Source organism: Pleurodeles waltl, chromosome 11 (assembly GCF_031143425.1).
Source record: "Pleurodeles waltl isolate 20211129_DDA chromosome 11, aPleWal1.hap1.20221129, whole genome shotgun sequence".
NCBI classification, from domain to species: Eukaryota; Metazoa; Chordata; class Amphibia; order Caudata; family Salamandridae; genus Pleurodeles; species Pleurodeles waltl.
Window position 1 is genome coordinate 2,557,718 of NC_090450.1, and position 13,209 is coordinate 2,570,926.

At 42.0% G+C, this 13,209-nt stretch overlaps 1 protein-coding gene across 1 annotated transcript in view; it reads left to right on the forward strand.

Annotated features, from left to right (window-relative positions):
• Positions 1 to 13,209, forward strand: part of LOC138265202 (probable cation-transporting ATPase 13A4) — a 146,176-nt gene that overhangs the window by 60,615 nt on the left and 72,352 nt on the right. The window contains exons 10-12 of the mRNA XM_069212746.1: positions 3,215 to 3,385; positions 4,497 to 4,654; positions 10,302 to 10,490. Coding sequence (XP_069068847.1) covers positions 3,215 to 3,385; positions 4,497 to 4,654; positions 10,302 to 10,490 — 518 coding nt within the window. The remainder of the gene's footprint in view (positions 1 to 3,214; positions 3,386 to 4,496; positions 4,655 to 10,301; positions 10,491 to 13,209) is intronic.

Consider the following 13,209-nt stretch of genomic DNA (forward strand, 5'->3'; position numbering starts at 1 on the left):
GACAAGTTACAGCCCACAACTACTATAAGAAGACAAGAGGTTGAAGCAACATTATTGACAAAAGACAATATCTGCCTGAGTGGAATCAGTTTAATCCTCCAATCAAACTATTTCTTCTCAGTATTAATCTCTAGCACATACCAAGATGCCACTAGAGCAGTGGCTCCTGACACGTTAACCAGGTCCCTTCCGAATCGAGGAGACCCTTTGCAGATTTCTGTTAATGTTATTTGATTTAAATCAGTAAAGGTAAGTTACATGTTGTCAGACCCGGAAGAGTAGAGCCTGAGCCAAAAATTGCCAGGAGCAACATCTTCAATCAACTTAGCATGGGTGACAACCAATAAAAGCGTGATGGCATTAGAGAATCTTTCTTATCACAAGACTTCTGCAAGCATCTCTGGTCAAGAGCTGAACCTTTTCTCACAACTGAACAGTAGATGTGAAAAGTGCCACTTCAGCTAGGGAACTGTTTGCACAGCTCCGGTAGAGAACTCACTCAGGTTCAGAAACACTTATTGGCTCCTTGTCAAGCAGATAATTCTACTCAAAGCATGACCATCGTCCATAAGGCAGATGTAGACAATCTGGGTCTCCACGTTCAACTGGCATCAACCTCGTTGAAGACTGCTTTCAATACCAGGTGGCAAGGTCTGGGACATAAAACCTTTGGCAACAGAGTCTTTTCAGTTGCATCTGTAAGGGAATGGAGCAAGATTTCATTGAATACACATTTTTAACAGAATCAGGAAAGTGTTGAAAGATACTTAAAGTCTACTCTAAATTAGTACTTTTTCCATATACCTTGGCCCCAGCTTCCTTCTGTAGAAACTAAATGAATTTCCAAGGTGTTATACCTTTTTAGTTGGTTCAGTCACTTGCAATGGTGCCAAAAAGCCTCATTACACAACTCCTACAGAATAAAATGAACATAACATGACATAACACAGCAGAACCTAGTGGACAGTACCTAAAGAATGCCCCATATCAGAACACCAAAATTCACTCTGCCTTTCAAACGAGAAGCTACCGAATGCTGAAGGCTAGAGAAACTTTACCACACAAATCTTGCAAGGTCTACTGAAGGGTTTTACTACAGTGAAATAAATGATCTTTTTGAGTCAACTAGTTGCTAACATGTCCCTCGCTGTTCCGATCCTGGTGTTCATCAAACTCTGTCTTTCGGATTGAAAAACATGCATTAATCACATCCTTTCCATTCCCATCGTGCTTGGCTTTCACCTATCACATAACACATGTTTGCGTAAAACTCCCTGTCAATTGATTTTATATATTGTAGCAGAAAAATATCTTGCTACTGACTTAATCACTATACGGTTTATGAATAAAGACGAAAATCATCCATCATCTCAAGGTGGTCCACTAAAGCCATTCCCCAAGCATATGTGACAACACAAGTGTATTAGAACGAAAGAAACATTATCATGACATAAAGTGTCCTTGATGTAATCAGACTGTGAAGAGAAGTAGTAAGGAAGTGTGCCCCAGATGGACAAGAGACACCACAACAGAAAGCAATAAAAGGATCGCTTGCGTTACTGTAACCCCTTAGTGTAATTAAAAAAGGCAGCCTCCTATTGGATTATGGAGTACATGTGTAAACACAGTGATTTATCAGTCACAACACAACAAAGGAGGTCTGTCTAACTAGACTGTCGACAACGTTTCGACCCTAACAAAGAGTACTGGGGTCTCATCAGGACAATAATGAGTTACTCCGATGAGGAGAAATTGTGCACAGTGTTCCTCCTTGTGGGAAGAGCTCCCAGTCAGCCCAGGTGACTAAAGCACTGGGCTGGACATGGATGCCATTATCCTTAACCAAGATGAGGTCCTTGAATTGTTCACATTGTAACAACTACTATTCCCCAGGTCATTGTTGAATTGTCAAATGATGTCAGATATTTGATTAACAGTCCCAAGGCACTTGTCAAAAGGTGTCAGATTTCCCACTGCCAATCCCATGGGTCTTGTTAAAACTTGTCATATTTCCCACTGCTAATCCCAAGGCGCTTGTAGAAAGTTGTCATATTTCCCACAGCCAATCCCAAGCTGCTTGCCAAAAGTTTCAAGATTACCCACTGCCAGCCCCAGAGTTCTCCTCCACATAGAGGTGGGGGAACCGCTTTGATTCCATCATTAAACTGACTAACCTGTTTTCAGCTGGCTCTCCGACACTCTTTGTTTGTGCATGACCTCCATAGAATACATAAATAAAGATAAGTGAAAAAAAATCTTTGACAATACAGTGAGAAAACTCTTTGTACAGCAGGTTGGTGGACCTCCTTCTAGGTTCTAAATAAATATTTAAAGCACGATCCAAGCACATCTTAAAAGATGCTAGATATCCACTGAAGCTGGTGTCAGTGTGTCAACATCCTACCTAAAGTCATCCCTTAACTTGACTAAGTGAGAGGTTGACATTCTGAAGAGATGTCGGAATGAGCCTGGCAGAGCTCTGTTTAAATGCCTTCCTTAGCTACGTCGACCTTTGTGCAGTCCTTCACTCTGCAGCCAGGCTGGTCAACAACACTAGAGGGATTTGATTGCATTTCTCCCATTGATGTATAGCTTGACTGGTTAGCTTGTGATAAGCACTCAGTATGTACAACTGCAAACCACACCTGTAGGACTTTGCACCCCCACTCACTCTATACCGCTCCCAACCACCCAATTTTAAATGCTTAAACAGATCGTGTAGAAGCCATCCCCTTCTGCATCTTAAAACCCCAAGGTTCAGGTAAATAATCTCCCACAAACGGTGTTTATTTGGCAGTGCCACCAGACCACAGAATGCCAGCTATGCACACATAAGACTTGCTGTCTGCATCCCGAGACCCTGATAACTATATGAAAAATACCTTTTATACCCCAAATCAAGAAGACAAACACTGTTTATTCTTCTTGCGTAGCTCACAGATGCCATCACTATCTCTGTCCATACCACCTCCCTTCTGTGCTCTGCGTACTTCAAGTCTTAAACTTGGTACGATTTTCTTTCACCTTCCTCGGATGAGAATTCCCTCATGTCAATATCCTGTGTATAACTGCACTCATTTGACTGCCTTGGGGAGCTGAGCAATATAGCAAGTTCTACAAATAAAAGTTATGTATTCTGAATTCAGCAATTTTGCCAGGTCCACATCATTGTGCTCTATATTGACCAACTATTGATACTAACAACCTTCTTAAGGTGAATGCATCCCTGTGACGAAGACCCAGTTACCACATATGGACAAGTCCATGCCATGGATGAAGTTCAGCGGAGAAGATTACAAGAGGCATGTGCTTTTCTGCGGGACTGAGGTCATCCGAGCAGAGTCAACGGGCCAAGGTCCAGCAAAGGCTGTGGTGCTGAGGACAGGTGAGTGTGTGACTAGTATCTTAACCAAGGGGGTCACCTCAAAAGGACGGGAGCTTTCTTCACTGTCACCCAGAAACACAAGCATGACCCAAACCACTCAATGAGTTGAAAAAAGGGAGACTTAATCACTGGATGTGTTTATCACTAGACTTTAGCGGTGAAGCGAGTCAACCAAGGAGATCTTCCTCCTGTCAGAGAACATTCTAACTATACCAGTAACCACCTGCCTTGGGAGGAAATCAGAACTTCAAAGACTAGTTCAGGAGTGGTTCCTTCTAAAAACAATGTGAGGAAATCACTGCATACAGCGTTGGCTGGGCAATGTGGGAGAGACCAACCAAAGCCAAGAAAATGTTACCCAGCCAGTCACTGCAGCTAAGGTGTACATGCACAAGGGGGGACTGATTGCTTAAAAATTTGTGACCCATCTAATTACTGATGAAGAGACGTACACAACCACTGATATGAGGAGACCAAGGGCATGATTTAGCCATGGGTGGACAGGTTACTCCGTCACAACAGTGTTGGATATCCTGTCCACCGAAATCTAAATCCTATAAGAAATAATGGCATTTCGATTTTGGCGGATGGGATATCTGTCACTGTTGTGACAGGGCAACCCTTCCACCAATATCTAAATAAGGCCCTGAATCAAGGGATTGTGGCCCCTTCATAAAAAAATGTAAACACATCATTGCTTGATAAGTCCCCAAAAGGTTAAAGACCAACTAATGAATCATTGGAAACTTTAAATAAAATTGTAATCCAGGTACTCTGGGTGGGTGTGACTGGGCATCAGAGAGATTCTTTGCTAATTTCAAATTCCTTCTGTCTTTATTGTTCCATTACTCTTTGATGGAGGGTACTTTTAAAAACTTTATAAAAAAGAATAATATAGGATCGCAAGACATCGCCCTAGGGTCTTGACAAAGTATCACTGTTTGAGATAAATTGATAAGACTTTCAGGCCCCAGTGAGTTATAGTAGTGTTGTATGAAGAAACAATATTCATTATGGTCACTTGCTTCATAACACTGAAAAAAAAACTCGAATTACACCCTTTTTGTGCAATCTTTATACAACTGTTAACTGTGCTTTTTGTTCATTTCAGGATTCAACACAACCAAAGGTGACATGGTGAGATCCATCCTGTACCCCAAACCAGTGAACTTCAAGCTTCATCGCGATGTGGCACGGTTCTTCATGTTCCTTGCCTTTCTGGCTCTAATTGGTATCGTGTACACCATTATCATTTTCGTGCCCAGAAGAGTAAGTAGTTTTCTACTTACTTTTTGTAAGAAAAAAAATTGTATGCAGTTTACAAGCAGGTGTAATACTCCCTTATGCACTGGTGCATCCTAAGAGCCTTTTATAAATCCCATAAAATACTCTCAGCAAATCTAAGATTGTTCGTGGAAGGTGTGATACTCATTTTTTAAGTTTTTCCCCTGACATCCCCTCACCCCAAAGGTGCCTCCCCTCCCCTCCCCCACTGGAGATCACTATGCCCCACCACAAAAGAGAAACCCCACTTTTCATCAGCTGGTAAAAACACATGAGAGGTGAGATCCACTTGAGATCACCTGGTGGCAATGTCTAAGAAGATATCTAATTTGCTACTGTCTGGCCATACCACAATGAATACTCCCTAGCATCCTTTGTATGACTAGAGGACCATGTGATTGGAAGACAGTGACATGAAGGGAGGTACACTTGCACTACCTCATGCACAATAAGATACCATAGTAAATGTACGTGTAGCTGCTGCATGGAATTGTATGGGTGTGTTACACCGTGTGCTGGGTAAAGGAGAGTTGTCTCATCTTGATGGAGCTGTTCCTTGCATCCATGTGAGATTACTTCAGTAATATGCTATTATGGTGGAGGGAAGAGGAAAAAAACTCACTTTAACTGCTCCCCGTTAAGACAAACTCACTGCTATGTCAATGTGGTGTAGTCCAAGGAGGGTTTAATGCTCTAAGGATCAATGTCTAGAGTATGGCCATAGTCATGTCAAAGCTGAAGAAAGGAGGACTCAGCTGGAGAAAACATAAAGTAATGGGTCTGCTCATCAGCAACAAGGAAACATTTGTGCACAATATCTCTTCCGATGTTCCCATTTTGTCCTACTTTACTCATCCCAGGCAATATACTCGACACACTTGTACCACGATGACCCTACAATGGAAAGATACTAGACGCTCTATGTAATGTAAAGGACATTGTCTATAATTAACTAGACACTTTGATTAGCTCCGTCCCTTTTGGCAGACATCCTACCTCTGAGATACTTGAGCTATTACGTACTTATGATGACACAACATAATTGGGATATTAAACAAAATCGCCGCACCCAAAAAAGAAACACACATTTGCAAAACAACTGCACATTTGCCATAAAAAGTTCCAAAGTTCACTGGGGTCACTGGCCTTCAGGGACTCCAATCTGATGTGAGCACGTGCTTCTTACCAAAAAGCTTCCTCTGTCACCTGGCACCTATTCAAGCCTATTTGAGAACATTACCTAAAGTTAGTCATATTCATCATAAAGCCATCAACCAACCTCACAAACCCAAGACCCTGTCTCTTTCTAAGGACCAAGTCAGTGACATTTTATCCTTGTGGCATGAAATTTACCTTGTGTACAAGCCATTTTACTTCATACAATCAGATAGGTCCATGTCTGTCCTCTTACAAAAAAATCCCTCTAATGTTGTATCCGACAACCTTGAAAACTGCCAAACCATTACTTGTTTTTTTTGCCAAAATCCAGGTTAAATGCGTTGCCATCATGTGATGAAATTTAATTCATAAAATAAGTTGTGGGACTGCATTAATCTGGATTTAGATCCTGGCACAGCACTGAATCCTCCATTTGCAAAATCATAGATGACTGCTGTTGGATGTCTGATGAAAGTAAACACTGTAAATAGTTCTCCTTTACCCAACTATCTCCTTTAGTGCCACTGACCACAGCTCCACACTTTACAAAATGAAATATGTGTTAAAGGCACAGTACTGAACCCTTCAAGTCATGGTCCAGTACTGAAGAATTTTCAGGTTATACCATAAGGTACAGTACTGAACTTCAAGTTATACCTCAAGGTCCAGTACTGAAAATCAAGGCATACCTCAAGGTCCAGTACTGAACTTCAAGTCATACATTAAGGTATCGTACTGAACTTCAAGTTGTACCTCAAGGTCCAGTACTGACCTTTAAGTTATACCATAAGGTACAGTAGTGAACTTCAATTCATACCTCAAGGTCCAGTGCTGAGCTTCAACATATACCATGAGGTACAGTAGTGAACTTTGAGACATACCTCAAGGTCCAGTACTGAACTTCAAGTTATAACATAAGGTACAGTAGTGAACTTCAAGTCATACCTCAAAGTCCAGTAGTAAACTTCAATTTATATCATAAGGTACAGTAGTGAACTTCAAGTCATACCCCAAGGTACAATACTGAACTTCAAGTTATACCTAAAGGTCCAGTAATAAAACTTCAAGTTATACCTTAAGGTACAGTACTGAAAGATTTTCAAGTTTTACCATAAGGTGCAATACTGAAATTTAAGACATACCTCAAGGTACAGTACTGAACTTCAAGTTACACTTTAAGGTATAGTATTGAATTTCAAGTTATACTGACCTTGTTCAAGTTATACCTCAAGGTACAGTACTGAACTTCAAGTAATACCTTAAAATACAGCACTGAATTTCAAGTTATATCTTAAGGTACAGTACCAAACTTCATGGTATTCCTTAAAATATAGCACTGAATTTCAAGTTATATCTTAAGGTACAGTACCGAACTTCATGTTATTCCATAAGGTACAGCACTGAACTTCAAATTATACCTTAGTATACAGTACTGAACTTCAAGTTATACCTTAAGGTACAGTACTAAACTTGTTCAAGTTATACCTCAAGGTACAGTACTGAACTTCAAGTTGTACCTTAAAATACAGCACTGAATTTCAAGTTATATCTTAAGGTACAGTACTGAACTTCGTGTTATTCCATAAGGTACAGCACTGAACTTCAAACTATACCTTAGTATACAGTACTGAACTTCAAGTTAAAACCTTAAGGTACAGTACTAAACTTGTTCAAGTTATACCTCAAGGTACAGTACTGAACTTCAAGTTATACCTTAAAATACAGCACTGAACTTCAAGTTATACTTTAAGGTACAGTACTGAATTTCAAGTTTTACCTTAAGGTACAGTATTGAACTTGTTCAAGTTATACCTCAAGGTACAGTACTGAACTTCAAGTTGTATCTTAAGATACAGTACTGAATTTCAAGTTATATTTTAAGGTACAGTATTTAACTTGTTCAAGCTATACCTTAAGGTACAGTACTGAACTTCAAGTTAGTCCATAAGATACAGTACTGACCTTCAAGGTATACCTTAAGGTACAATACTGAACATCAAGTCATACCTCAAAGACCAGGACAGAACTTTAAGTTATACCTTAAGGTAGCGTACTGAACTTTCAGTTATACCTCAAGATCAAGTACTGAACTCCTAGTTATACCTTAAGGTACAGTTCTGAACTTCACATTATACCTTAAGGTACAGCACTGACCTTCAAGTTATACCTTAAGGTACAGCACTGAACTTCAAGTCATAACTTGAAGTCATACCCCAAGCTCCACTGCTGAAATTCAAGTAATAACTTCAAGTCATCCCCAAGGTCCAGTACTTAACTTGTTCAAGTTATGCTTTAAGGTACAGTACTGAACTTCAAGTCATAACTTCAAGTCATACCTCAAGGTCCAGTATGTGGATGACAAGAGGTGTACTTGAAGATGGACAACACACATGACATCCATCCACCAACCCTGTTCTTCTCTGAACGTAGCTTATGGATGTTCTACCTGATTGTCAAGCTGAAGAAAATAAAAAGCGAGTTCCTCCAGTGATTCATAACAGCTCCAATGACCACCTGCAAGATTTGATTTATAAACCCCAATTATGTCACATAAGATGGTTAAGTCAGCCGAAGAACTAGGTTTGCACTACAAAGAGATATGAATTGTGACTGTCATGTTAGATAAATCATTAAATGTGCCAGTCTTCAATTAAAGCTACTCCAAAACATTCAGTCCTTCATACGTCAATAGATTTTTCACAATCTGTAGTTCAGGCACTGGTGATATGCAGGACTGTGTATGGAAACAACTACAAACAGAACTAAATGAATCCCACCCATCTCTCTCTTCTCAAGGTCTCCCCCTTTCTGAAACTAGGCTTATCACTCAAAAAAGGAAAAGTGACACAACCACACCTCCCCTCAGCTTTCTAAAATGGCTTACACTTTAGGCGTGATGAGACTGATCATCTTGTAAAAGGCCTTAAATCTAAACTCCCACCTTATGTCACTCAAATACTGAAATTGTCTGGTAAAAGCACGTCCCCAAGAAGGAAGGCTACAATAGTTCTCCAGACACTGCATTGGAAAAGACCTCACCTTCAAAGAGACCATCCCAGTGAAAACCCCCAAGATGTCAAAGAGACTTTCCATTGGAACTAACCCACTTACTTCAGATCTTCAGACCAGGGCTAAAATGTTATCCATGAAACCCAACATAATCACGTCACACACTTAAATAACTAGAAAACGACCTCAAATGAATTGTATATAATTACAGGTTTCTTTTCCACTAAATTTTTGACTAAATGAATATGGCCCTCATTATGATACTGGTGGTAAAAAATGGCTACCGCCGCGGCGATGGCCGCCAATAGACCGTTGCCATGAAACAAAAAATTATGTTAGTGGCCACCACACCACAGGAGTGATCACCTCAGTGCATCTGGCAGGGTTCTCAGCAGTAACATCAAAAAGGCTTTTCAAATTGCAAGTCTTTACATAGGCAATACATACAAGCCATAGCCGCGATACCTGTGGCGGCGAGGTAATGTTAGCATTAATAAGTCCTCCCAACACCAGATAATGTGCCACTCAAATATCAGCTTGAAAGCCTTTCTGGAAATTCATCAGCTTTTCTCCAGACAACATTGTATGAGTTGTGAGAATGCATACATTTTTTTCTTGAATGCACAATTTTTTATTTTGGTATACATATGTTAATTAGCCAAGCAACAGCTTCTAATTTAGTAGGTTGGGCTGCACACAGGAGTGGTACTCAAAGGTAGCTGCAGGGCGAACAGTAACTCTGGAGCTGCTCATTGCAGAAGCCTGACTTGAGCGATTGTTCTGCGGTCGAATGCTAACTCCAGAAGAAATTAAGAAACTCGAAGCTTTCTCTTTATATGGACGTTTCACTTGTGCTAAAGTGTCATTCATAGTATCATTTGTACAACACTGAAATGTGACACATAGGCATCCTGAAGAGATGTGTCACACAGGAGCAAATGGAACACTTGGCAGCTGTGTAAGAAGCAAGTCTCCCCGTCACTTTACAAACTTGACTTCTTCCAGGTCTAGGAGAGGAGGCCACGGAAATATCCACTTCTTGGTGCCCCTGGGGTAGCACTGAAAAAGCCTTCCAACAGCTCTCTGGATATACTGTGATTAGTTCTCACTGCTGTTGAACCGGTTCCATTCATAAGCCTTTTTGATCACTCTTCCAAACATAAATCTTGTTAACTCTAAAAACAATGGTAGTTGAATGGCATGCCTGGGCACGGCACCATGGCGAATGCAACCACGTGACCTTTGTGGAAGCTTTCATGCAGATGATTGCACAGGCTTTCACAAAGACATGCCATGTTGAAGTAAGTTTACACCAGGAGCCAATAAATAAAAATAAACATGAATAAAGTCATCTCTTAAGGTCACTTGCTGATGACAATAAGTCATGCAGGATGTAAGAGCAAAGGACTGTTATAATGATGCCTTCTTGTGGTTTGCATTAGCTAAACGGTGGACTCTTTTGTAGATTTCTGCCTGGAGAATCATCGTAGAGTCTCTGGTTCTTCTGACGTCAGCGATCTGTCCCATTATCCCGGCAGCCTTGACTGTGGGGATCCTTTACGCCCAAAGACGACTAAAGCAGAAGCACATCTTCAGTATCAGCCCGCATCGGATCAACATGTGTGGGCAGCTGAACCTCATCTGCTTCGATAAGGTAGGACCAGTCTTTTCCAAAGCGGGCCATGCTGGACTTAGTTTTAAACTCTTGACCAGTGTCCTCTAAGGGGAGGGCTTCATACTGGTCTCGATTCTAAACTCCTGAATGTGACTTTCAAGGAGTTGGGAGTTCATGTTGGACCCTGTTCTAAACTCCTGACCGTGTCTTCTAAGGGGGAGTTCATGCTGGACTCAGTTTTAAACTCCTGACTGTGTTTTCTAAGTGGGAGGTCATGCGGTCATGCTGGACTCAGTTTCAAACTCCTGACCACTCATTTCTAAACAAGCGGGTTGATTATGGACTCAGTTCTGAACTCCTGACCAGTGTCTTCTAAGGGGTGGAAGGGAATTTATGCAGGACTCAGTTCTAAACTCCTGACCAGTGTGCTCTCGGGAGTTCATGCTGGACTCAGTTCTAAACTCTTGACCAGTGTCTTCTAAGTGGTGGTTCCATGTTGGACTCAGTTCTAAACTCTTGACCAGTGTCTTCTAAGTGGTGGTTCCATGTTGGACTCAGTTCTAAACTCTTGACCAGTGTCTTCTAAGTGGTGGTTCCATGTTGGACTCAGTTCTAAACTCCTGACCAGTCTCTTCTAAGTGGTGGGTCAATGCTGGACTAAATTCTAAACACCTGACAAGTGGCTTCTAAAGGGGGTGTTCATGCTGGACTCAGTTCTAAACTCATGACCAGTCATTTTTAAGGAGGGGGTCCATGTTGGACTCAGTTGTAAACTCCTGGCCAGTGTCCTCTGGTGGGGGTCATGCAGGATTCAGAACTAAACTACCGACTAGTGTCCTCAGGAGATTGGAGTCATACGTGACACAATTCTGAACTACAGAGCAGTGTCTTCTAGGGAGGGGGGGGGTGTAGGTTCATGCTGGACTCAGTTCTAAACTTATGCCGCCTGCCCTTCAACAGTCTTTTCTAGTCAAGCAGGATCTCCCTCTGCTCAGGGCATTAACAGCCTGGGAGGGCAATTATGAGCCTATGACTAAGGCAAAGGAGTGTAATAAGGGAATGGCAATTAATAGCTGTTAACGCCTTATAGCATGTGGGCAGAATCTATCTTATTGCTGCTCAGTCTCCATTTTAGGCAAAAGTTTACCCTTGTAGAAGTGTGTACCTAACCTTCCTGCTTACCTTGGATCGAACGGCACACTGCACGTTTAATAATCCCAGACTAATCCATGCAATGCTTATACCTTTTTTAAAATTGTAATTTTAAGATATTAGTTGTCGATGGGATATTTTTCTCTTTTAATTGTTATTTATATAGAATTTGCCCTTGAATTTTCCACAAAGCTATAATGTTTTGAATGCATTTGGGACTTTCGTGAACACAGTGTCACGATATTACGGCTTCTGGAAAGCATTAAGAATCACCCTAGAGAAACTGTTGAAGTGATTCCACTTTCGGAGGTTTCCGAACCTGGGAATGATAGGCTCTGCTGTCTTGTGGAGGTTATGTCTTATACATCATCTGATGCTGTATTTACTTACAGAGCACATGCATGCCAAGGCTCTTGGTGGTAATGAAAATAAAGTGACAGTTCATAAAGGGAAAGAAGTTATCGGTTAACTAAATGACTTTCCTGCATTTCATCAGGGAGTGAGTTTGTTCCACAGTTTGGCTGCTGCAACAGAAAAGGATGCATCTCAATTAGTTACCTTCCGACACATGGACCCAACAGAAGAAACTGATTGATGGAGCCAAGGGCTTCACTGGAACTGATTGATGGAGCCAAGGGCTTCACCGGAACTGACTGATGGAGTGAAGGGCTTCACTGGAACTGACTAATGGAGCCAAGGTCTTCACTGGAACTGACTGATGGAGCCAAGGGCTTCACTGGAACTGACTAATGGAGCCAAGGGCTTCACTGGAACTGACTGATGGAGCCAAGGGCTTCACTGGAACTGACTGATGGAGCCAAGGGCTTCACTGGAACTGATTGATGGAGCCAAGGGCTTCACTGGAACTGACTGATGGAGCCAAGGGCTTCACTGGAACTGACTGATGGAGCCAAGGGCTTCACTGGAACTGACTGATGGAGCCAAGGGCTTCACTGGAACTGATTGATGGAGCCAAGGGCTTCACTGGAACTGACTGATGGAGCCAAGGGCTTCACTGGAACTGACTGATGGAGCCAAGGGCTTCACTGGAACTGACTGATGGAGCCAAGGGCTTCATTGGAACTGACTAATGGAGCCAAGGGCTTCACTGGAACTGACTGATGGAGCCAAGGGCTTCATTGGAACTGACTGATGGAGCCAAGGGCTTCACTGGAACTGACTGATGGAGTGAAGGGCTTCATTGGAACTGACTGATGGAGCCAAGGGCTTCACTGGAACTGACTGATGGAGGCAAGGGCTTCACTGGAACTGACTGATGGAGTGAAGGGCTTCATTGGAACTGACTGATGGAGCCAAGGGCTTCACTGGAACTGACTGATGGAGCCAAGGGCTTCATTGGAACTGACTGATGGAGTGAAGGGCTTCATTGGAACTGACTGATGGAGCCCTGGGCTTCACTGGAACTGACTGATGAAGCCAAGGGCTTCACTGGAACTGACTGATGGAGCGAAGGGCTTCATTGGGACTGACTGATGGAGCCAAGGGCTTCACTGGAACTGACTGATAGAGTTAAGGGCTTCATTGGAACTGATTGATGGAACAAGATGATGGAACGAGGGCTTTATTGGAACTGACTGATGGAATG